Here is a 26,761-nt window from a genome sequence, read left to right on the forward strand (position 1 = left end):
TTATGTAAAATATTATTGAAATATTGGATCGATGGGAGGGGAGGCCCTTGGTCCTGTAAAAGCTTTATGCCCAGTGTAGGGTGGTGAGGTGGGAGGAGGTAGGTAGGTAGGGGAACACCCTCATAGAAGAAGGGGGAGGGAAGATGGAATAGGGGTTTGTGGAAGGGAAACCAGGAAAGAGGATAACATTTGAAATGTAAAATAAGTAATATATCTAATAAAAATTGTTGAACATTCATGGTAACTGCCATAGCTAATCTGTTGCTACAAAGAGGATAAATAGAATGTGTTAGCTCTTGGGATCAACCTACTGAACTGAACTGAGGATGATCCCAAACTATGGTAACTAGAGATGCCAAGCCATGTATGGTTTCGGGGTGCACTGTCTCTGTCTCTGAAGAAAAGGGGTCTCTGACCATCAAAAGCATCTGCTTCTCAAGTGATATACCCATTGGACCTAATTCAAAGTTCTTTGTCTTACTTCCTTCCGTTTTCTCACTCAGGACTAAGAGATCAAACCAATGTGTTCAATCATAAACTACTTTTTTCTTCCAATGTGAACAATAACCAGTTGTATGAAGGTTTCATGTATTCTCATGTTGCTAATTTCTATTCTTTCACAACTGTATTAAAGTTAAAGACATTCAAATGTTCTTTCCTGAAAATTACTGAGACAGAAAACATACTGGATGATAAGATGAATGTATGTCACCTGTTTTGAAGGATAAGATTCAATAAAAATATCCTGGCATTTTTGAAGCCTTCATTCATAGCATGTTATATTTATCATCGCTCCTCTGTCTGTGATTTCTTTCAACTAGATTGACAAAGAACAACATAATAAAATACTTGATCTCATTGAGAGTGGGAAGAAAGAAGGAGCCAAACTGGAGTGTGGTGGAGGACGCTGGGGGAACAAAGGCTTCTTTGTCCAGCCCACAGTTTTCTCCAATGTGACCGATGAGATGCGCATTGCCAAAGAGGAGGTAATGTTCCCCCATGGTTCTGTTGCTGCACTTGACATGTTCTCTCTGTGTATAAGCTGTGTGTCCCTCTGAAAGCTCAGCTTCTTGAATATCATTTTCCTGAAATGATTGATGATAAAGTTTTAAAAATTTTGTGAACAGGATTGAACAATGAGGAATCCAATAGGCCTACAAAGAGCTATCAAACACACAATGAGTCACAACAGCTTTTATAAGTGCTTCATTCACAGCTTTAAAGCAACGGAAAATGATGCTGTCATTTGTAAAAATAGGAACAACTATACACATATTAAGTTACATTTCCAGGCACAGAAGGACAAGAATTGACTGATCTCCCTTATAAGAACATAAAAAAGCCAACCTAACCTCAGAGAGACAGAGTGGACTGGCTTTGTAAGGGAAATGAGGGCGACTCTTAGGAGCACGATCTAAGGAGCATCAGTAAGTACAGTACCCAGATAGTCAAGATATAAGAAGGACTAGTGTGTGATTAAAATGGCAACTAATATACTTCACAATTCTAAAGGCTTTTAATATAAGCAATTATAAATGTTCTTGGACAATGGAAGTGTCATGTACCACACCACAGTAAGAAGATACTATGACTCAAATACATGGAATCATAATTTCCCATTCAATGAATTTATATTCATGTCCCTGATGTGACAGAGGTTCTGAGAGATTATTTTTGTTACCGCCATGGTATTAACAAATAAAGAGATAAAGGGTATATTTTATCTTTGTAAGATGTTGCTGCCTGCAGCCACATGTAAACCGGGTTACCTGTTGAGAGAATTTTGGGGTCATAAGGAAGAGGGGCGATAAGAACGTGCGGCCAAGTCAATGTTCACTGATCAAAGCCGTAAACTTTAATGGCGCCAGACCTTTTAACAGTTCGGGCAAACCCTTCCCCCCAGACTCCAGGCTGAGTTCCGGTGGAAGTTGTCTAGCTTCTCTTGGAGGTCTTCGTCTTGACTGCTCCGGCAGCTGGGTGGGTCACTTGCTTAATTCAGGAATCCCTATACCTGGAGGAACAATGAACTTAACCTTTACTACGAGCGCTCCACCCTAGGTGGAGCAGGATCCTGGCTAACTGGAAGAAGTTAACCTTGACCAAAGTCAAACTCTGACCAAGTGCAAGACTGCCCCAATATGGCTCTGTACATGTCCTCCCTTTTTTTTATTAATTTGAACACGAGGAGGTAGAAAACAAGTGGATAAATATCCTTCATATGAAGGCGGGCCTTAACCAGGAGGGGAAGCATTGACCGTAATTCCTCTTAAATATTGTATAACGTCTTTTTCAGAGGAGGGGTAATAGGCTCCCTTATTATTTTAAGGACAGCCTCTCGACGTTAACCCCTATGCAATTAGGTGTACTTCCTGGGGACTCAGAAGCAGAAATTCACCTCCCCATGCAGTGCTTTGCCTCGCACGTCTCGCTGGTACCCATGTTTGTTCAAAAACAAACACACATAGATCTGAGTTCTATGTGGCTCCCCCTTTGGAGATCCACTTGTGTAAGTTTTGAAGCCAGGGGGGTCTGCAAGTGTCTTTAACAGACATGTAATCTCTCCATCCAGGTGAGCCTGGGTGGAGACAGCCAGTCTGCTTAACAGACAAGGTCAAGAGTTAAAGGTGGAATAGGATTAACTTGTCTCAGAAGTATCCAATTCAGTTGTAAATTAACAACTTTAAGGACCCAAGGCTTGGCCTCTGAGATGGTAGAGGTAGCCTTGTGTATCAAGAGATATGCTGTTACTTCTCAGGAAAAGTGGAGACTATATGTTAAATTAACACAGCTGGCTGAAGATTGTTAGCCATCCTCAAAATTGGAATCTTCAATATTGGAATTATTTCTAGACCAGTCTATGGTTGAGTCAGCTGAACACAATAAGGAGAAGAGTCATTTTAACTCTTCTTTAGATTAATTTTTCCTAAGCTAGCATAACAGTCTCCATGTTCTGTCCCACAAAGTCTAAAAGCTTGAAGCTAGGCAATTTATCTAACCTGGGACATTTAACAATTAAGGTAAGTCAAGAACATATACCCAATATAGCTCTTATGTTACCATGGTCTGGGCATTCAGCAAGCACACAGTCAGCATATCTTCTGCAGCATTCTGTGGAAAAAACAGAGGACATGCCTTCTCCCCCAATATTAAATCAGGATCATGGCATATGTTAGTAAGTGAATTCCTTCATTTCACCTAGACATCAATATGTCTAATTATAAGATGTCATATACATTTAGCAAGGAGTTTCTTGGCATCTAAATTTTAAAATTTTCTTAAAAACATGCAAGCATAATTTAAATTATATGCACAGGGACACAATTTCCCCTCTCTTCTTTCTTCCAAGAAGATATTGTTTTATTAATTTAAGTTGGAACACAAAGTATAAACCATAACATAGGCAATAACTATGTAATTATATAAAATATAGTTGCTTTTTCTGTTAGAGCAGTTGTAACTAGACAGCCTAAAAATGAATCATTAGTCACATGTACATATTTTTTTTTAATCTTTTAAATTAGAAATATGAATATCATTTATCTGTAATAACTAAGTCCTCTAGGATTAACACCATTACGTGGTAGAGGTAGAAATTGAGGACATCAAGAACAAATCTTTATAATTTGATGTGCACAAAATATAAAATTATTTCAAATACCTAAAGGACAGTCATTTAGAGAACATATCCTTTGTTCTTAGAAATTTGAATCACATTTGTATAAACTGTAGAAATTAAGAATTAGCAGTATTAAAAATGGACCAATTTTAAGCAATTATAAACCATGAGCTATGTATATCTACTATTATTAAAAGCTTGACCTTTCACATCTTAAAAATAGCTGCTATAGCATCCAATTCAGGTATCTGTGTTGAAGCAGGGAGAAACTTAAAGGAATAAACATGTGATCTGATAGTACAAATTATCTTTTGGATAACAGTTATTAATTTTGCCTAAAAATGCTTGCCATGTAATAGACCAACCATTAATAATAAATTTGATTGTTGCTTGAAGCAAGGAACAAACGTTTCCTACCTTGAAAACAGAGGTTTAAGACCTTCTGTGGCAAGCTTAAAATGAGGTAAATAAGATAAAGCCAATTAATATATCCTAACAACTTTTGAAAGCCATTTACCTAAAAATTCTAAAAGACTATAGGAGCAAGGGCCTGTAACAAACATTCTATGAACATTATACACTGAAAATTTTAAGATCTTAACTTCTAGTATTGAAACAGAGACAAAACACACATTTTTTTTTTTATCTGCCCTAGGATCTACCTTTAGTCCTTGGCAAGGACTAGACCTGAGCCTTTTAACTAAGACAGGATTAAACAAAAGAAACCTGTAATTTCATGGTCAAAGGAACCTACTTGATATCAAATACATTTCTACAGAGATATCCTTTTTAATCTTGGAGGGTTAAATTTTGCTCCTACCATTGTAGCCTATAAACTTGTGGAAAAGTGGCAATGGGCCTCTAAAACCCATAGCTGTATCACTCTCAAAATTATCTTAATTACAAAATGTTAACAATTACGAGCCTGCAAACTGAAAACTGTAGCCAATAACACACTGATTTTTATTGTAACTCAATGTTTTCTTGCAATATTAGAGCACAATTGTAATTTTGGAAGCAAATCTCAATTTTAAACAATCTATTTTCTTTAAAATTAATGGCAAACACATATTTACAGCACAAGGTTTGTATGCCAGTTCTTATGTTCAAGTGTATAACAGTGTAACTTATTAAAGAGACAATATTTTAAATCTTAATCTTCATTAAGTCTAATCTCCAGGCCAAGATTCACATGAAACACCATGCCAATTTAGGAGCGTCCCAAAGGCCTGTATTTCCTGGATTGCGTCATGCCACGTGGTGTTCAAAATGGCGGCTACCCTAAACTACCAGCCTTAACCGTCATGCCACGTGGTGTTGTTCAAAATGGCGACTACCCTAAACTACCAGCCTTCACCTAACATTTGTTAATAACATTATACCTTTTAAATCATGTCCAGTGACTTAAGCCAGTACTCTATAGTCTAGTCATGCAAAATATACCTTTAAATCCAATTATAAACAAGAACAAGGCATGAGTGGCATTAGGCCACGTGTAGTTAGTTAAGATAGCTCTAACACTGAATCACCAGTTTTAAACTAACCTTTTCTTAATAACACTATACCTTTTACATAATAACCAATTAATTTATAACTCTTTAGTCAAGAAATGTAAAGCCTTATATCATTAAAACCAATTAGAAACAAGTATAAAGCGACTACATGAATTTCACAAGCCAAACCAAGGTCTTCCCAAATCTCGAGGTTTCTGGGCTTTTAAGAGCGGCTTTTTCCCCAGCCATGTTTGCCTCTTGAGTGAGCTGCGCTGTCGCGGCGTGGCTTTGAATCAATCCCCACACAAACTGTGGCTAGCTCAAGAGGTTACCAGCAGATGTAATCTTTACCAATTTTTTCTTTTTAACATGAAACAGTCATTCACACAAAGACACAGAGAGGACATAAACATACACATAGACAGTCGGTGCACCGGGACAAACACGGAAAGATACCCAGAAAGTTAAGCGTGCTTGTTAAGCAATTGCATCCATTTTCCTCTTTAAACAGCTCTTAGAAGCTGTGGACATATGCCTATTTTTAAAAACCCCTTTCTTTTCGCCGAAATCAGCTCTTACGAGCTTTGGGCAAATGCCTACCAAATTCCTTCCCCATATTTCCCTATCTTATCAACCCAAGCAGTCCCTGCGCTGGGTCCACACAGTATGCTTGAAAAACTGTATCCCTTCCTTGCACTCACAACAATAGACACGAATTCACTAGCGCTAGTTTTGACCTCTATGTTGCTTACCGTGCGGATACCATTAATTTTCACCTTTTTCTGCGAAGCTTCGCTGGATAGGGCTACCTCAGGAAATTCTCTCGTGCCAGGTCTTCCCACGTTCCGGCGCCAAATATGTTGCTGCCTGCAGCCACATGTAAACCGGGTTACCTGTTGAGAGAATTTTGGGGTCATAGGGAAGAGGGGCGAAAAGAACGTGCGGCCAAGTCAATGTTCACCGATCAAAGCCGTAAACTTTAATGGCGCCAGACCTTTTAACAGTTCGGGCAAACCCTTCCCCCCAGACTCCAGGCTGAGTTCCGGTGGAAGTTGTCTAGCTTCTCTTGGAGGTCTTCGTCTTGACTGCTCCGGCAGCTGGGTGGGTCACTTGCTTAATTCAGGAATCCCTATACCTGGAGGAACAATGAACTTAACCTTTACTACGAGCGCTCCACCCTAGGTGGAGCAGGATCCTGGCTAACTGGGAGAAGTTAACCTTGACCAAAGTCAAACTCTGACCAAGTGCAAGACTGCCCCAATATGGCTCTGTACAGTAAGAAAAGGAGATAAATATAAAGAACAGAAATAAAAATCTGTGGATACTCATCCACCATATGTGGTTGTCTGCATGAATTTGCTCCTCAACTGCATTTGAATTTCTGTATTTATTTGGCAATTCTTTGATTAGGGCTAATGTTCTTGTAGAACTTGAATGACAAGTGTAGGAAAGATAAGAAAGCAGAAAAGAGTCTTCACTCAAGGAAACATTTATTGTGCTCCTATAATGTACCCAGTAGGAATATCACATTTGCTATTTCAAAATTGGAGCCAAGAATCTATACCATGTCAGCTAAATTGCTGCAACTCTGTATAAACCTACAGCAGCCCTGTTCCACCTGCTTCCCATTTCCAATGTTCACACTGTTGTGTTTCCCAGTTGTGACAGTTTAGAATTTCAGGATCAGGATCCCAGCCTTTAGGGAATGGTCCCTAACTGCTCTCAAGTCAAATAGACTCAGAACCAATTTTTAACAATCTATGTTCACATTTACAAGGTAATCGTAGTAACATTCAAAGAAGCCTCCCATTTATTTAGTTTTGATTAACATCTTATTAAAAGATAGAAAATTAATGTCTAGAGAAAATCCAAGTGTTTTCTCTTACTAGGAAGGTGAGATATAAACCGAGTTGTGTGAGAGTTTTACTGACTAGATTCCAGTAGAAGTAAAATGCTGACTCACATTGGATTAGACAAGCTGGGACTCTTTTTTCCTGTTCTGTAACTCCAGCCCTTGACACAGATTTCAGGCTTTGGTTAGAAAGGATGGTTCTGAGTTAGGCTTCTAGTGATGAATCTTTTGTTTGGTTGTTTGTTTCTTTGTTGGTAGTGCTGTATATGGTTGGGTGACTACTAGAATCTGTGTAAAAACTTGCGCTATATGGTATTTTTGCCAAGTTTTATAAAATCATCCAAGTATTACATTGAATGATATTTAAATTAATGATACCTTAGTGTTTAAAACATAAACATTGTTCTCAATCATTGTCTATCCAAGCAAAGTACTGCTTTCTTGGTCTTGTTATCTTGTCTAGTAATTTAAAAAATGAAGAAAACTGGAGTTAAGTTTTAAGAAAATGATGCAACTAGTGAGTTGATGTTCAGTTCTTCCATTTTGGGCAGCTCTATCACATAAAGTAAGAATAAATGCCGCTATAACAATTGGTGTCTGCTCCACATAGAATGTCACACACAGTCACAACCTCTTTTTATGTCCACGGGTCAAGGCCACGTATTCTAATTCTCATACATAGGTCTTAGATGAAAGACAGCACCTTGGCCAATGTAGAATGGGTTCTGGGCAAGCACATGTACTGTGTGTTTAAAGCATATTTGGTATCTATACTGGTAACCTATTTTTCTGTCATTCTTTGGTAGATATTTGGACCAGTGCAGCAAATCATGAAGTTTAAATCTACAGATGATGTGATCAAGAGAGCAAACAACACAACCTATGGTCTAGCAGCAGGACTCTTCACGAAAGACCTGGATAGGGCCGTCACTGTGTCTTCCGCTCTGCAGGCCGGGGTAGTGTGGTAAGTGCAGCTGAAGTAAGGAAGGTGCTTTCTAATACAAGACAGGAACTCACTTTGTTGATCAATCTGGCCTTGAACTCATTCTGTTGCCCATACCAGCATTGGATGTCTTACTCTCCTGCATCATGCACGTGAGTAGCTGGCCTGGGTATGATGCTATTCTTTATAAAAATGAATTTATGTATATGGGTATTTGACTTGCACGTGTGTTTGTACATCATATGAGTTCTTAGGGCATGCAATAGTCAGAAAAGGCCATCAGATTAGGTGGAACTGGGGTCACAGACAGTTGTAAACCACAAGAATATGGGTACTGGGACCCAACTCACGCCCTTAATAAGAGCAGCAAGTACTATTAACTCTAGGTCATCTCTTCACCCTTTTCTCTAGCTCTTGACTTAGTTTGTTATTTGATTTCTTGTAAAAAATTAATATTTATTTATTTAATGTATGAACTACTTATATAGATTTTAAGCTATCTTGAGTATGATGAGTAAGCTATCATCATGCACACCAGAAGAGGTGTCAGATCACGTTCCAAATAGTTGTGAGCCATCATGTGGTTGCTAGGAATTGAACTCAGGACCTCTGCAAGAGCAGTCAATAGTCTTAACCACTGAGCAAATTCTCCAGTCCTTGTTATTTGAATTTTATAATTTGACTTTACACATTCTCAGGTTGTGCCTAGCAAAGGCTGTGTTCCACTTCTGGTCTCTTTCCTCAGTGCCCCTCTCTCACCAAGCCTCCCTTCTCTCAGTCCCAGATACAGCACAAGGTATTTTCATTCTCCCACCTAGTCCAGTTAAGGAAAATGAGGCACAGAAAAGCATCCCAAAGGACACAGCCAAGCAGTTCTTGGTCCTCTTGATAGCCTGAAGAATCTTTTTCTCCTAGCAAACTATTGGCTCAAAGATGCAAAGTATTTCTTTATTCACCATTTTATCTTACCTGAAAACTTATTATTTGCTATCCCAAACTTTATCTGTGTAAAAACCAGAACAAAAACCAAACCCAGGAGACTTTTGAGATTAAGTAACTTATCAAGATCATACAACGATTGTAGTAATGGGAGGCTGATCTTCAGCACTCTAGAAAAACCTTCTTAATGTTCACCATGTACAAGTTTAATCAGCATGACCCTAAAATGTCAAATCTAAAATGATCTGAAATATGGAACTGTAATGTTTTGTATTTTGGATTGTTTCAAATTTGGTATTTTCAAATATGGACTTTTAACCAGTAAAATCTATGTGAGTAGTTCAGAGTCTGAACTGCTCCCTTCAAGAATGAGACACTTGTGGTCCCATGCATTTCAGAGCAGAAATACTCATCTAAGAGCATCAATACATGTAATGTGGGCTGAGCAGAAGATGATTCAGCAAGGAAAGTGCTTGGTGTGCAAGCACAAGAAATGAGTTTCAGTCTAGATTCCATGGAAAAGTCAGACATGCTGGCCTGTGCTTCTGAGTCTGTGGCTATAGCTGCAGATAGAAGCATACCTTGAGTTTATTTGTCAGGCAATTTTGCTAAATTGGTGAGCTCCAGGCTCAGTGGGAGATGTAGCCTAAAGGTAAGATAGAGAAACAATGAAAAACTAAAACAAAACAAATGCTTTACCTGTAATCTCCATTTAGTTTCCCGAATATGCACATATGTACATGTACATGAACACACACACATACATACATACACATACCACATACACATACCAAACACATACCACATAAATACATACACATACATATAACAAGACATACACATAACATACGCCTACACATACACACATACACACACACACACAAACATACACACACAATAGATGAAAAATGTACATAAACAAGCAAATGAGGGACAAGGTTGTAACTCAAACATCTCAGTCATAGTATGTCTCTGTGATTTACTCTTGCATAGGTCTTTTATTCAATGAAACTTTTCCAAACTGCTGTATAATGTTAATATCCAATTAGCATTAGGCACTATAGCTCAAAATTTTGTTTTCTTTTAGTAGTGGCATTTCTCCTCAAGTTTCTTTTTGTTTTTTTTTCCTATAACCCTATAGATTTTATATTTTTTTATTTTTATTTTTTTATTTACATTGCAAATGATTTCCCCTTTTCTGGGTCCCCATTCCCCGCAAGTCCCATAAGCCCTCTTCCGTCCCCCTATTCTTCCATCCACCCCTTCTCACTTCCCTGTTCTGGAATTCCCCTATACTCTTGCACTGTGTCTTTCCAGAACCAGGGGCCAATCCTCCACTCTTTTTGGACATCATTTAATTTGTGGATTATGTCCTGGGCATTCAAAGTTTCTAGGCTAATATCCACTAATCAGTGAGTGCGTACCATGATTGATCTTTTGAGACTGGGTTACCTCACTTAGTATGATGTTCTCCAGCTCCATCCATTTGTCTAAGAATTTCATGAATTCATTGTTTCTAATGGCTGAATAGTACTCCATTGTGTAAATATACCACATTTTTTATATCCATTCCTCCGTTGAAGGACACCTAGGCTCTTTCCAGCTTCTGGCTACTACAAATAGGGCTGCTATGAACATAGTTGAGCATGTGTCCTTATTACATGCTGAAGAATCCTCTGGATATATGCCCAGTAGTGGTATAACAGGGTCCTCAGGAAGTGACATGCCCAGTTTTCTGAGGAACCGCCAGACTGATTTCCAAAGTGGTTGCACCATCTTGCAATCCCACCAGCAGTGGAGGAGTGTTCCTCTTTCTCCACATCCTCGCCAACATCTGCTGTCTCCTGAGTTTTTGACCGTAGCCATTCTGACTGGTGTGAGGTGAAATCTCAGGGTTCTTTTGATTTGCATTTCCCTAATGATTAATGATGTTGAACATTTCTTAAGGTGTTTCTCAGCTCTCCGAAGTTCTTCATGTGACAATTCTTTGTTTAGCTCCATACCCCACTTTTTAATGGGGTTATTTGGTTCTCTGGGTTCTACTTTCTTGAGTTCTTTGTATATATTAGATATTAGCCCTCTGTCGGATTTAGGGTTGGTGAAGATCCTTTCCCAGTTTGTTGGTTGACGTTTTGTCCTTTTGACGGTGTCCTTTGCCTTACAGTAACTTTGTAGTTTTATGAGGTCCCATTTGTCAATTCTTGATTTTAGAGCAAAGCTATTGGTGTTCTATTCAGAAACTTTTCCCCTGTGCCCATGTCCTCCAGGGTCTTCCCCAGTTTCTTTTCGATTAGTTTCAGTGTGTCAGGTTTTATGTGGAGGTCCTTGATCCATTTGGAGTTGAGCTTGGTACAAGGAGATAAGAATGGATCGATGCGCATTCTTCTGCATGCTGACCTCCAATTGAACCAGCACCATTTTTTGAAAAGTCTATCTTTTTTCCACTGGATGCTTTCAGCTCCTTTGTCGAAGACCAAGCGACCATAGGTGTGTTGGTTTATTTCTGGGTCTTCAATCCTATTCCATTGATCCGCTTGCCTGATATTGTACCAATACCATGCAGTTTTTATCACTATTGCTCTGTAGTAGAGTTAAAGTCTGGGATATTGAATCCCCCTGAAGTTCTTTTACTGTTGAGAATAGTTTTAGCTATCCTGGGTTTTTTGTTATTCCAGATGAATTTGAGAATTGCTCTTTCTAGCTCTATGAAGAACTAGGTTGGGATTTTTATGGGAATAGCATTGAATCTGTAGATTGCCTTTGGCAAGATGGCCATTTTAACTATATTAATCCTGCCAATTCAGGAGCATGGAAGGTTTTTCCATTTTCTGAGATCTTCTTCGATTTCCTTCTTCAGAGATCTGAAGTTCTTGTCATATAGGTCTTTCACTTGTTTGGTTAGAGTCACCCCATGATACTTTATGCTGTTTGTAGCTATTGTGAAGTGGGTCATTTCCCTAATTTCTTTCTCAGTCTGCTTATCCTTTGAATATATAAAGGCTGCTGATTGGCTTGCATTGATTTTGTAGCCAGCCACTTTGCTGAAGTTGTTTATCAGCTGTAGGAGTTCTCTAGTAGAGTTTTAGGGTCACTTTAGTATACGATCATATCATCTGCAAATAGTGATAGTTTGACTTCTTCCTTTCCAATTTGTATCCCTTTGACTTCCTTCTGTTGTCTAATTGCTCTAGCTAGGACTTCAAGAACTACATTGAAAAGATATGGAGAGAGGGGCAGCCTTGTCTAGTTCCTGATTTTAGTGGGATTGCTTCAAGTTTCTCTCCATTTAGTTTGATATTGGCTACCTGTTTGCTGTATATTGCTTTTACAATGTTTAGATATGGGCCTTGAATTCCTGTCCTTTCCAAGACTTTTAGCATGAAAGGATGCTGAATTTTGTCAAATGCTTTTTCAGCATCTAATGCAATGATCATGTGGTTTTTTTCTTTGAGTTTGTTTATGTAGTGGATAGCATTTATGGATTTCCTTATATTGAACCATCCCTGCATCCCTGGGATGAAGCCTACTTGATCATGGTGGCTGATCGTTTTTATGTGTTCTTGGATTTGTTGGGCAAGAATTTTGAGTATTTTTGCATCGATATTCATAAGGGAAATTGGCCTGAAATTCTCTTTCTTAGTTGGATCTATGTGTGGTTTTGGTATCAGCATAATAGTGGCTTCGAAGAAGGAGTTGGGTAGTGTTCCTTCTGTTTCTATTTGGTGGAAAAGTTTGAAGAGTATTGGTGTTAAGTCTTCTTTGAAGGTCTGATAGAATTCTGCACTGAATCCATCTGGTCCTGTGCTTTTTTTGGTTGGAAGCCTATCTATGACCTCTTCTATTTTTTAGGGGTTATGGGTCTATTTAGATGGTCTATTTGATCCAGGTTTAATTTTGGTAATTGGTATCTGTCTAAGAAAATGTCCATTTCCTCCAGATTCTCCAGTTGTGTTGAGTATAGGTTTTGTAGTAGGATCTGATGATTTTTTGAATTTCCTTGGTTTCTGTTGTAATATCTCCGTTTTCATTTCTAATTTTGTTAATTTGGATACTTTCTCTGTACCCTTTGGTTAGTCTGCCTAACGGTTTATCTATCTTGTTGATTTTTTCAAAGAACAAGCTTTTGGGCTTGTTGATTCTTTGTATGGTTCTACTTGATTGATTTCAGCCCTGAGTTTGATGATTTCCTGTCTTCTCCTCCTCCTGGGTAAATTAGCTTCTTCTTGTTCCAGGGTTTTCAGTTGTTCCGTTAATCTTCTAATGTAAGCTCTCTCAAATTTCTTTTTAGAGGCACTCAAAGCTATGAGTTTTCCTCTTAGCACTGCTTTCATTGTGTCCCATAGATTTGTGTATGTTGTGCCTTCATTTTCATTAAATTGTAAGAAATCATTGATTTCTTTCTTTATTTCTTCCTTGACAAAGGTATCATTGAGTACAGTATTGTTCAGTTTCCATGTGTATGTGGGCTTTCTGTTGTTTTTACTGTTACTAAAGACTACTTTTACTCCATAGTGATCTGATAGGAGGCATGGGATTATTTCGATCTTCTTATATTTGTTGAGGTCTGTCTTGTGACCAACTATATGATCTATTTTGGAGAAGGTACCATGAGGTGCTGAGAAAAAGGTATATTCTTTTGCTTTGGGATAAAAAGTTCTATATATATCTGTTAACTCCAATTGGTTCAAAGCTTTAATTAGTTTCATTGTCTCCTTGTTTAGTTTCTGTTTTCCTGATCAGTTCATTGGTGAAAGTGGAGTGTTGAAGTCACCCACAATTATTGTGTTAGGTGCAATGTGTACTTTGAGCTTTAGTAAAGTTTCTTTTATGAATGAGGGTGCCCTTGTATTTGGGGCATAGATGTTCAGGATTGAGAGTTCTTCTTGTTGGATTTTTCCTTTGACCAGCAAGTAGTGACCTTCCATGTCTCTTTTGATGACATTAGGTTGAAAGTCAATTTTATCTGAAATTAGAATGGCAACGCCGGCTTGTTTCCTGGGACCATTTGCTTTTAGAATTGTCTTCCAGCCTTTTACTCTAAGGTAGTTTTTGTCTTTGACACTGAGGTGTGTTTCCTGTATGCAGCAAAATGTAGGTTCCTGTTTATGTAACCAGCCTGTTAGTCTATGTCTTTTTATTGGGGAATTGAGTCCATTGATGTTAAGAGATATCAAGGAATAGTGGTTATTGCTTCCTAACATTTTTTATTTTAATTTTATATGTGTGTGGTTATCCTCTTTGTGTTAGATGGAAGAAGCTTAATATCTTGCTCTTTCCAGGATATAGTTTCCCTCATTGTAATGGTGCTTTCCCCCTATTATCCTTTGTAGGGCTGGGTTTATAGAAAGAGATTGTGTAAATTTGGTTTTGTCATGGAATATCTTGGTTTCTCCATCTATAGTAATTGAGAGTTTCGCCGGGTATAGTAGTCTCGGCTGGCATTTGTGTTCTCTTAGAGTCTGCTTGAGCTCCGCCCAGGATCTTCTAGCTTTCATGGTCTCTGGTGAGAAATCTGGTGTAATTCTGATAGGTCTTCCTTTATGTTACTTGCCCTTTTTCTCTTACTGCCCTAAGTATTCTTTCTTTGTTTAGTACATTTGGGGTTTTGATTATTATGTGACAGGAGGTATTTCTGTTCTGGTCCAGTCTGTTTGGAGTTCTGTAGGCTTCTTGTATATTAATGGGCATCTCTCTCTTTAGGTTAGGGAAGTTTTCTTCCATAATTTTGTTGAAGATATTTGCTGGCCCTTTAAGTTGTAAATCTTCACTCTCATCAATACCTATAATCCTTAGATTTGGCTTTCTCATTGTGTCCTAGATTTCCTGGATATTTTGGGTTACAAGCTTTTTGCATTTTGCACTTTCTTTAACTGTTGAGTCCATGGTTTCTATGGTATCTTCGGCATCTGAGATTCTTTCTTCTATCTCTTGTATTTTGTTGGTGATATTTGCGTCTATGGTCCCTGATTTCTTCCCAAGGTTTTCTATCTCCAAAGTTGTCTCCCTTTGTGCTTTCTTAGTTGTTTCTACTTCTGTTTTTAGATCCTGGAAATTTTTGCTCAGTTCTGTCATTTGCTTGTTTGTGTTTTCCTCTAATTTTTTAAGCAATTTTTGTGTTTCCTCTTTCATGACTTCTGCCTGTTGATCAAGGTTCTCCTGTATTTCTTTAAGTGATTTTTGCATTTCCTCCTTATTGGCTTTTGTATTCTCCTGAATTTCTTTCAATGATTTTTGTGTTTCCCTTGTAAGGGCTTCTAATTTTTGATCCATTTTCTCCTGAATTTCTTTAAGTATGTCCTTCATGTGTTCCTGTACTAGCATCATGTCCAGTGATTTTAAATCCAAATCTTATTTTTCTGGTGTGTTGAGGTATCTAGGACTTGCTAATGTTGGAGAATTGGGTTCAGATGCTGCCATAATGCCTTGGTTTCTGTTAGTAATGTTCCTATGTTTGCCTATAGCCATCTGGTTCTCCTAGGAGTTAGATGGTCTTATTGTCACTGGCTGGTGCTTCAACCTACTATGGATCTTTAAGATTATCTCTGCACCACTGGATGACTGGGTTTCTTCTGGCACAGATTACTGACATGCTGGCTTCCTCTTTTGTGCCTTTGGAGCCCTTCTCAGTCTTGCCTCAAGCAATGCTATACTTAGGTTGTCAAGGTCAACCAGGTGTTCTCTGTCTGCTCTATTATGGAGGGAAGAAGTTGTGGTGGGGGTCACTCCCTCTGTTGATTCTCACATAGGACACAGGTCTTGCGATGGACTGGCTTGCAGATGAACCGCCTATGTGCTAAGTTCCTGAGTGCAGGCAGAAATCTAAAGCTCAGGGTGATACAGTACCTAGTGATCCTTTTGTGTCCCTGCAGGCACGATATGGTCGAGGGGCTTCTGTCCTTCCAGGGCTCCCTGACCTGAGTCCTCTTCCTCAGAAGTACTGTACATTTCTTAAAGGAAATAAATAGAATTCTCATTTAGTTAGCAAAAGTAATGATCAACAGATTTTTTCTCCTATGATAAAAGTACTAGTAAATTCAGTGTTACTAACTCACACATATTCATATTCTACATTTACTTGCTGTGTACAATGTATTTTTTAAATAAATCATCTTGCAGAGGTCAACAGGAGTACTATAAATTATAAAACATTATCCTTTCTACAATATCATTGAAATAATTGGTCCTGGCCTGCAAAATTGCACCTTGTCACCACTCCTCCACATTACCTTGGTCTATTTTTAATCTTCTCTTTAATTCTCTACCTATTTTATACTATTTTTTTCTGTAGAAACATCTTCAAAGATACTTCTAAATATGTTACCAGATTGAATAATTAGGCCCAATTTCTGCCATTACTTCTGTATAAACCATCTGTTGATCAATGAAATAAATATTGATGAATATTATAAACTTCAAGATCATTACAAAGCTTCCTGCATAGAGGGCCTTAAAGAATACCATTCAATTCTGGCCTCAGACACTTCCATTTATGGTATATTGATTCTTCCCTCTGTGATGATTCAAACTGACTTTACAAAAAAGAGCTGTTCATACATATAGTTATATTATTCATTTCTAGGTAATATGTGGATATTTTCCACATTATAAATTATAGCAGTGCTTTTTATCTCAGTGATCATATTAGGTTGAAACAAAGGAATTCTTAAGGTGATCTCTGAATATTTAAATTTTCAGTTTAGAAATTATAGCATGAGTTAATTATTTTCTATAGTAGGCTTTTCTTCTTTGTTTCAGGGTGAACTGTTATTTGGCTATCCCTGTCCAGTGTCCATTCGGTGGATTCAAGATGTCAGGAAATGGGCGAGAACTGTAAGTTAAATGTTATATTACAATAAATACCTAAGTTTCTGAAAAGGAGTACCAATCCCAAGAAACTATTTTCACTACCTTAGGTAAACTCCATTCATATTTAGTACTGAATAGTATTTTAAATTTTGTAAGTAATCCCTAAGTGCAGAAGCAATAGCATATCAAATATAATTTATTATGCTCCTACAACCATAAATAGCTGTGCTAAGTACACTGCAACTTGATACCTAAATTGTTGCCTGATTTTAGAATGGCCTATGGTATATGTGAGTAGAAGCTATTTGGGAAACATTTTCAGAAAGTAGGTAAAAGGGCAAACATGATCTTGAGATGCATGTAATTAAATATTGAAACACTCCAGGTATTCAAATATACATCCTAAATAAATGAGGGTTGCCTGACCACAAACTGACATGCTTCTGGTGACTGCTATCTAACAGCAATGATGCATCTGTTAAATAAGCCATTTGCTGCAAATTGTCTATTTGCAATTGTTGGGGTGATGACCGCTAACGACTCCTTCTAAGAGCAAGAATGTAATTCATTCCAAAAGGCAGACAAATAGAATTAACAAATTTAGAAGCAAGGTTTCCAAAGGGCCTCCTATATTGAACTTGGGTGAAATTTTTTTTTTATTTTCTTGACTGTATCAGTAAAATCAGTTTGGCAAACATTTGTCTGAACAAATTAAGGCATATTTCTTGCCACTGAGTAGAGGCAGACATAGCTTAGCCTCACACACATCATGTGGACTGTCATGAGAAGCTCAATTGCTGTGTGCAGGTTTACTAGAAGCAAAACCTTGACCTCATCTAGATACACTGAATTACAATCAATAGTTGATGCCTAGTCCAGGTGACTTGTGTACAAAAGATTTAGAAACCAGAGCTAGTAATGTATAGAATTTTCTCAGCTAATGAGAAATGTAAGCAGATAGATGCTCCTGTGGTCTGCATTAAAATAGTACATGTACAGTACTTCTGAGGAAGAGGACTCAGGTCAGCCTCAATGTGACAATACACTTATAAATCTACTGAGAGAGCCCAGTGCTTTAATAACCCTAAATACAATGGAAAGCAAGTTGGTCAAAGTTATAGGCTAATTTGTCTGCCTCTTGGACATAAACTATTTATTAAAGCACTACATTTTAATGAACTTTAGACAAGTTAGTCAAGGTCCTTAATTATGTTGAAAAACATGCTATTGGGATTTTTCAAATGATACTTTAAGTAGTTTAAATCATACACAAAAACAATATATAGGGATTACCGATTGCTTAGGAGAATAAGACATATTTGATATATATTACTTAATCAGGGGAAAATTTGGTAGGGAAGAACCACAATGAAGCTCCTTTACAATCTTATGCATGTATATTTTTATGATCCTGAGAATAGTCCTGTATACATGTAACTTAATCTGCATGTCCAAGCAACACAAAATAACTGAGTGCAATCCTTCTAAATTAAATCATTTCCCAGGTAGGAAACAAATCTTAATTTCCAAAATTGGTTTCAGGTAAAGCCCTACTAAGTTACTATGGTACCCACAAAGAGACTTGACTCAGTTTCTCTACAGTTGGGGTTGGCTTGATTATTTTATAAGCGTATCATGCAATATTCAGTGATAGAGACCTGAAATTGGAAAAGACTGAGCCAGACCAGTCTGTAGTTTTACTCTTTCTTAAGAGGGAATACAAGAAAAAAAACACACCACCAACAAAGATTAGGTGTCTTTGTGTCCCAGAATTAGAAGACACTGTGGAAACTACAGTTTTAGAAAAACAGAACACCCTGAATGAAAGTGAATCTTTGTAATTCTCTATCTGTTCACCACTACAACATTTGCACTATGCAGATGGTGAGCGGGCTCCAATGCAGCTGGTGGCTTATTTTCCTCCTCTTCAGTGACCAAAAAGTGCAAGATGAACTTCACCACCCTTAGTTATTGGTCTGATGAAATCTGGTCAGGTTGAGTTATGTAGTAGTAGATGAATGATCAAGGAGACTAGTATAAACAATAGGTATCTTCTCTTAAAATAAGCCAAGAACCTCATTATTTAAAATAAGAGACAGATTTAAGAATATTGTTCTTGGTCATAAAGCGAATAGTCAGTGAGGAATACACTACTGTGTATTCAGTATTTTCCATCTTCCCTAGTCAGATAAGCAAGAAAAAATTAGCACCAAATTACTAGGGATTATATTGACTTACATACACTGCACTACACAATCATATTTATTGGCAATTTTCTTCCCTCTCTAGGGGTGAACATGGTCTTCATGAATACACTGAGCTCAAGACAGTTGTAATGAAAATATCTCAGAAGAACTCCTAAAGAAGCCAGCAGAGAAGAGAAACTCTCAGCAATGGCTACACATCGTCTATAGTCAGCAGCAGAGTGGTGTTTTACTATAATTTCTTCTGTTGATTACTTCATCTGTATTACTGTTACTCACGGAAAAGATGCAGCTTATTCTGACAGATTCATTTACTTTTCAATCTGTGAACCCAGTTCACATCCCAGATCAAAAGGATACATGTAGGTTCAAGCTCTCTGTCTGTAACTCTCATGATCAGGTGCTTCCCAGTGTGGCTACTTGTCTAGAGTACTCATTTGGTGAGGAGGGCCAGTCGTGATTTAAGCCCCTTTCCCTCACTGATTCCTTCAGCTGCTCACCATGCAGGACAACTGAAAAGCCAGCTGCTCTCTTCCTCGGGGTTATTCCTCTGAGTGTTGTGAACTATTTTCTAGAATGCCGTGACTGCTTGTCAACTGACATGCCTACCTGTAATTAGAATGCAAAGCTTAATAAAGGCAATCTCACATGATTTTGTTCAGCTTGAATTTTTAAAATGTGTACTCCTTGAGAAGTGTCATATATGTGTGCAATGTATTGTGATCATATAAACCCCACTCTCCCCTCTGACTCCACCCAGATCTACATCCATGCACATCCACACCCCAGTCTCATGTATTTTTACATTTCTTGTGACACACGGAATCCAGTAATGCTGCCCACGTGCACATGAGTGTGGAGCCATTCACTGGGGCGTTATTAATCTATCAGGAGCCACTACTCTGCATAAAACTGACTTTCCCTCTGCTGGCCGCCATCACCAGCTAATAGATCCACTTAGGATGAAGGCTCGTGTGCTCTTCCTCCATTCATGCTATACTGTTCACTGTCTTTTCCTTGTACTGGTCTTGTGTAGTCAACCACAACCACCATGAGTTCATGAGTACAATGAACCTGTCATATTTAGAAAGCACTATTTTGTAGCAGTCTTCTTTGACGTCTGACCATTACAATATTTCTACCCCTCTTCCATTATGTTCCCTGGGCCTTGGGGAGAGGGGATGTTACTACACAAGCCCCATTTATGGCTAAGCATTCTGTGGAGATTTATCCTCTGCACATTAGCCAGTTGTGAATCTATCAGTTGTCATTCTCTGAAGAGGAAACTTCCCTAAAGAGGACTGGGGTAAGCACTGATTTAGGTGCAAGGGTCTTTGGAGGAAGTTTGATACTCATCCTCTTAGCTTGTATTAGAGCACATGGTTCAAAGCTGGATAGGAATTGGGATGACATTTCTCCCAAATAATGTTCATAGCACCTTCTTTTCTTTGAAAGGTAGACAGCAGAAAGAAACCTGCTACCAGCTTGATTCCTCAACTTCTTGTGATTGAAGTGTGCATTGTCTTCAGCAGTAAATTGGCATTCTGATGGGCAACCAGAGAAGATTTGGTTATATCTTTTGTTTTGTTTTGATATATATATATATATATATATATATATATCCTCATATATATATAAATATATATATATATAAATATATATATATATATGAGGATATATATATATATATATAAATATATATATATATAAATATATATATAAATATATATATATATATATATGAGGATATATATATATATATATAAATATATATATTTGAGGATATATATATAAATATATATATATTTGAGGATATATATATATAAATATATATATATTTGAGGATAAAGAATCCTCAAACAAACAAATATATATATATTTGTTTGTTTGAGGATTCTTTGAGACTCCCTCCCTGATCAACAACGTGAAGAGGGTATCCCAGTCCTGAACCACATATACATATGATGCTGTAAAATTAAAGGTTTCATATGATTTTTCAAACATCCTTATTCCTTAGTTGAAGTTGGCCCTTCTTATAACACCTGAACCTGTGGCCCGAAGTGTTCTTCCGGTTCCTTAAATTAGTACTTTAAGAGTTTCAGGTCTAACACTGAGATCTTTGATCTACTTGGAATTGAATTTTGCTTAGGACAAGACTGATTATTCCCAGTCAGATAATCTGTTTTTCTAACCATCATTTGATGAAGATGTTGTATTTTCTTCAATATGTCTTTTTTGGCCTTTTTGTTAATATTCTAGCTATAGGTACATGAAATCATATTTCAAGATCCTCAATTCTGTTTGAGTAATTAGTGTGTCTGTTGTTATGGCAGCACCATGCTTCTTTTACCATGGTGGCACTACACTATACCTGGAAATTAGGAATGCTGATACCTCCAGCAGTGTTAGTAGTACTCTAAATTGTGCTGGCTATGTAAAATTTGTGATTTATTTTTCAATTTCTGTAAAAGATTATCTTTAAATTTGATGGGTTCTGTAGATTGATTTTGGTAACATGGCAATTTCCATGCTATTTGTCTTACAAACCCATGATCATGGGTGACCTCTCCCTCTCCTGTTGTCTTCTACTATTTCTTTCTTCAATGATTTAGTTTTCATTATATAGCTCTTTTATTTCCCAGGTTAGGGTTATTCCAAAGTATTTGATTTGAACTGATTTGAACAAGAATGGAATTGTTTCTCTGATTTCTTTTTCAGTCTGTCTGTCTTTGGCATATAAGAAAGTAACAAATTTGGCTATGTTAATCTTGCAATCTGCCTGCCATTGTAGTGAGATTGTTTATCAGCTTTAGGAGATCTACCTGCCAGTTATTGGAAATTCTCATGTATAGAATTATATCACCTAGAAAAGGAGTGCATTGACTTCTTTCTTTCCTACTTATATTCCCTCATTTCCTTTGCTTCTATTATTATTCTAGCTATAAACTTAAGCATTATAGTTGATAGTAGTGCTGAAAGTGGTAATGCTTATATGGTCCTTAACTTAGCTGGTGTCTTTGAAGACCATTGTCACCATAGATATTTTTAAATACAGCCTTTTTTTCAATATATTCTTTCTTTATATTTGGAATAATTTCCACTCTCCTGGATCCCCCTTCCCCAAAAGTCCCATAAGCCCTCTTCCCTACCCCTGTTCTCCAATCCACCCCTTACCACTTTCCTGTCCTAGTATTCCCCTACACTGCTGCACTGAGATTTTCCAGAACCAGGGGCCTCTCCTTCCTTCTTCTTGGACATCATTTCATATGTGAATTGTGTCTAGGCTAATATTCACTTATCAGTAAGTGCATACCTTGAGGTTCTTTTGTGATTGGGTTACCTCACTTAGGATGATATTCTCCAGTTCCATCCATTTGTCCAAGAATTTTATGTATTCATTGTTTTTAATGGCTGAATAGTACTTCATTGTGTATAGATACCACATTTTCTGTATCTATTCCTCCATTGAGAGACATCTGGGTTCCTTCCAGCTTCTGGCTATTATAAATAAGGCTGCTATGAACATAGTGGAGCATGTGTCTTCATTGCATGCCAGGGAATCCTCTGCATATATGCCCAGTAGTGGTATAACAGGGTCCTCTGGAAGTGTCATGCTCAGTTTTCTGAGGAAGCACCAGACTGATTAGAATGGTTGTACCAGCTTGCAATCCCACCAGCAGTGGAGGAGTGTTCCTCTTTATCCACAGGCTTGCCACCTGCTGTCTCCTGAGTTTTCATTCTTAGCTATTCTTACTGGTGTGAGGTGAAATCTCAGGGTTGTTTTGATTTGCATTTCTCTAATGACTAATGATGCTGAACAGTTCTTAAGGTGCTTTTTTTTCCGGCCATTCAGAATTCTTCAGGTGAAAATTCTTTGTTTAGCTCTGTACCCCATTTTTAAATAGGTTTATTTGTCTCTCTGGAGTCTAACTTTTTGAGTTCTTTGTATATATTGGATATTAGCCTTCTGTCAGATGTAGGGTTGGTGAAGATCTTTTCCCAATTTGTTGGTTGCTGTTTTGCCCTTTTGACAGTGTCTTGTGCCTTACAGAAACTTTGTAATTTTATGAGATCCCATTTGTCAATTCTTGATCTTAGAGCATAAGCTACTGGCGTTCTTTTCAGGAACTTTCCCCCTGTGCCCATGTGCTCAATGCTCTTCCCCAGTTTCTTTTCTATTAGTTTCAGTGTGTCTGGTTTTATGTGGGGGTCCTTGATCCATTTGTAGTTGAGCTTAGTATAAGGAGATAAGAATGGATAGATTTGCATTCTTCTGACTGCTAACCTCCAGTTGAACCAGCATTATTTCTTGAAAAGGTTATCTTTTTTTCCACTGGATGGTCTTAGCTCCTTTGTCGAAGATCAAGTGACCATAGGTGTGTAGCTTCATTTCTGGGTCTTCAATTCTATTCTATTGATCTACCTACCTGTCACTGTACCAATACCATGAAGTTTTTAACACTATTGCTCTGTAGTACTGCTTGAGGTCTAGGATACTGATTCCCCCAGCAGTTCTTTTACTATTGAAAATAGTGTTAGTTATCCTGTGTTTTTTGTTATTCCAGATGAATTTGAGAATTGCTCTTTCTAACTCTATGAAGAACTGAGTTGGGAAATTGATGGGAATTGCATTGAATCTGTGTATTGCTTTTGGCAAAATGTCCATTATGACTATATTAATCCTGCCAATCCACGAGCATGAAAGATTTTTCCATTTTCTGAGGTCTATCCAGTCTGTTAGTCTGTGTCTTTTTATTGGGGAATTGAGTCCATTGATGTTAAGAGATATTAAGGAATAGTGATTATTACTTTCTGTTATTTTTTATGTTATTTTTATGTTTGAGTGGTTATCTTCTTTTGGGTTTGATGAAAGAAGGTTACTATCTTGCTTTTTCCAGGGTGCAGTTTCTCTCCTTGTATTGGCATTTTTCACCTATTATCCTTTGTAGGGCTGGGTTTGTGGAAAGATATTGTGTAAATTTGGTTTTATCATGAAATATCTTGGTTTCTCCATCTATGGTGATTGAGAGTTTTGCTGGGTATAGTAGTCTTGGCTGGCATTTGTGTTCTCTTAGAGTCTATATGAGATCTGCCCAGGATCTTCTAGCTTTCATGGTCTCTGGGGAGAAGTCTGGTGTAATTCTGATAGGTCTTCCTTTATATGTTACTTGCCCATTTTCTCTTAGTGCTTTTAATATTCTTTCTTTGTTTAGTATATTTGGGGTTTTATTATTATGTGATGGGAGGTATTTCTGTTCTGGTCCAGTCTGTTTGGAGTTCTGTAGGGTCTTGTATATTGTTGGGCATCTCTCTCTTTAGGTTAGAGAAGTTTTCTTCTATAATTTTATTGAAGATATTTGCTGACCCTTTAAGTTGTAAATCTTCACTCTCATCTATACCTATAATCCTTAGGTTTGGTCTTCTCATTGTGTCCTGGATTTCCTATATGTTTTGGGTTACAAGCTTTTTACATTTTCCATTTTCTTTGACTGTTGAGTCAATGGTTTCTATGGTATCTTTGGCATCTTAGATTCTTTCTTCTATCTCTTGTATTCTATTGTTATTTGCATCTATGACCCCTGATTTCTTCCCCAGGTTCTCTATCTCCAAAGATTTCTTAGTTGTTTCTACTTCTGTTTTTAGGTCCTGGATGGTTTTGTACAGTTTTTTTCACTTTTTGTGTTTTCCTATAATTCTTTAAGAGATTTTTGTGTTTCCTCTTTCATGACTTCTGCCTGTTGACCCAAGTTCTCCTGAGTTTAAGTGATTTTTGTGTTTCCATTGTAAGGGCTTCTAAATTATTCATGTTCTCCTGTATTTCTTTAAGAGATTTATTTATGTCCTTCTTGTAATCCTCTAATAGCATCATGAGATGTTATTTTAAATCCAAATCTTGTTTTTCTGGTGTGTTGGGATATCCAGGACTTGCTATTGTTGAAGAACAACAGCAGATGCTGCCATATTGCCTTGATTTCTGTTAGTTATGTTCCTATGTCTGCCTTTTGCCATATGGTTATCTCTGGCATTAGTTGGTCCTGTTGTCACTGGCTGGTACTTGAACCTCCTGTGGGCCTGTAAGGCTATTTCAGCACCACTGGTTAACTGAGTTTCCCCTGGAAGAGATTGTTGATGGACTGCCCTACTCTTGGGTGTTGTTGGGGCCCTGGTGTGCCTTGCCTCAAGTAATGTTATACTTGGGTTATCTCTGTGTGCCTGGTGCTGCCCGCCTGGTCTGTACAGGAAAGAAGATGGCGGGGGCTGTGGGAACACCCTCCACATGCTGGTCAATCTGCAGGTCAAATGTACCATGACAGAGCTGGCATACCCTCAGAGCTTCTCCTTGGGTGTAGGCATAAGCCTGGGGGAGCTGTGTCCAGAGCGATGTTAAACTCGGGGTATTTCTGTATACCTGGTGTTGCCTGTCTGGTCAGTCTGGGAATGAAGATCATATCCTGATTATTATTTTTCCTTCCTATACTCTTCCAAGTTACTTCTCCCCTCCCACTCCCAGTAGTGTTCAAGAAATACTAGGTTGTGAGACGGCTGTATTTACCTCTGTTACCACTGTGTTCCAGGCAGTAGGCTCTATCTGTAGTTCACTTATTGGAGATGAGTATTGTCTTCAGCAAAAGTCACTATCCAGTTGTTAACCTGCTCTGACAAACAGAGGGGCAGCTGGTGACAAGACAATCACTTGTAAATACTGAGTGTTTGGGGGAGTAAAAGGATCTTGATAACACTCTGACTAATTGACAATCTTGACAATGTCAGATTGTCAATATGTCAGTTACTATTGTATGTGTGGAAAGGAAAAGAAAAGAATGTGAAGCATCCTGGGAAGATTTGTTATTAGTATTTGTGATAATACTAGTTTGTTAGATAGAAAATATAGACAACAGACACATTTAGGAGCAGAAAGAATAGAAATCAAGTAATCAAGAGGTGAAGACATTTACGTCTTGGTTAACAGTAGACTAAAAAGAAGGATTAAGATCTATGCCCAGGCATCATAAACAAGGTTTGCTTCTTGGCTTTGGGAGAAGTGACACTAGGAGGAAAGGATGTAGGGTATGAAAGGAAAGAAAGGAGACAGAAATAGAGACAGCAGAAATCAGAGAAGTTGTGAACTTTAGGGAACAGTGTTAGTTTTCTAAGTGTTGGAGCGGGTATAGAGAGCTGATTGGAAATTACTCACTGCCTTGGATGCTGTTTCCATGTGTTTGGCAGATCTGCTACATTATCTCCCCAGCACCTGTTCAGGATATTCCAACTGCTGATTTCTGCAAGAGCTGTTCTTCTCTTGTGAACTCCAGGCTCCAATTTTGCTTGAGTTTCCTGGCAGAGCATCTTTCTGTCAGTGAGCTCCAGCAGCTTAGGCAAAGTGTGTGGAGCCACAGTTGATATGACCCTGTTTGGATAGCAACAAAGGGAAGGCGTGTGGTGCTTAAAGCAGGTTTTAGAGCTCATGCTTAGCTTCTCGAATTTTTTGATCCATTGCTAGAATGGTTGGGATAGGATAGCAATCACTGCAGACTCCTTCTGTGAAATCCCCAGAGGGACAGCTTTGAAGATTCTTGGTGTATGTCTTTCAGCTTACTAGAGTCTGCCAGATCACATAGCTATATTAAATGATGTCTCATCAATAAGTCCAATCTAATGACAGAGAACCATGGTTGGCATTTCATGAAATGGATTCTAGGGACTGGAGAAGCAGCTCATGGAGTGATAAAATATTCCTGTTCCTTTAATTTCCATAATTATAGTCAGCCACTTCTAGTGTGGCTTGTAAGTCTATCTTATTTAGGAGTACCAACTTGAACATTTTAATTCCAGTTTATTTAGGATGTGATTTGTGTGTGTGTGTGTGTGTGTGTGTGTGTGTGTGTAAGTGCTACACAGAGGTCAGGG

The 26,761-nt window shown here is 37.9% G+C and overlaps 1 protein-coding gene across 1 annotated transcript in view; it reads left to right on the forward strand.

The window, feature by feature from the left end:
* LOC127689150 (aldehyde dehydrogenase, cytosolic 1-like) overlaps nucleotides 1–19,505 on the forward strand; it is a 46,231-nt gene extending 26,726 nt beyond the window's left edge. Inside the window, exons 10-13 of the mRNA XM_052188480.1 lie at nucleotides 822–986; nucleotides 7,768–7,925; nucleotides 16,599–16,673; nucleotides 18,939–19,505. Of these exons, the coding sequence (XP_052044440.1) occupies nucleotides 822–986; nucleotides 7,768–7,925; nucleotides 16,599–16,673; nucleotides 18,939–19,011 (471 nt within the window). The 3' untranslated portion in view covers nucleotides 19,012–19,505. The remainder of the gene's footprint in view (nucleotides 1–821; nucleotides 987–7,767; nucleotides 7,926–16,598; nucleotides 16,674–18,938) is intronic.
* The last annotated feature ends 7,256 nt before the right edge of the window (nucleotides 19,506–26,761 follow it).

The sequence above is a fragment of the Apodemus sylvaticus genome, chromosome 1, assembly GCF_947179515.1.
Source record: "Apodemus sylvaticus chromosome 1, mApoSyl1.1, whole genome shotgun sequence".
In the NCBI taxonomy this organism is placed as follows: Eukaryota; Metazoa; Chordata; class Mammalia; order Rodentia; family Muridae; genus Apodemus; species Apodemus sylvaticus.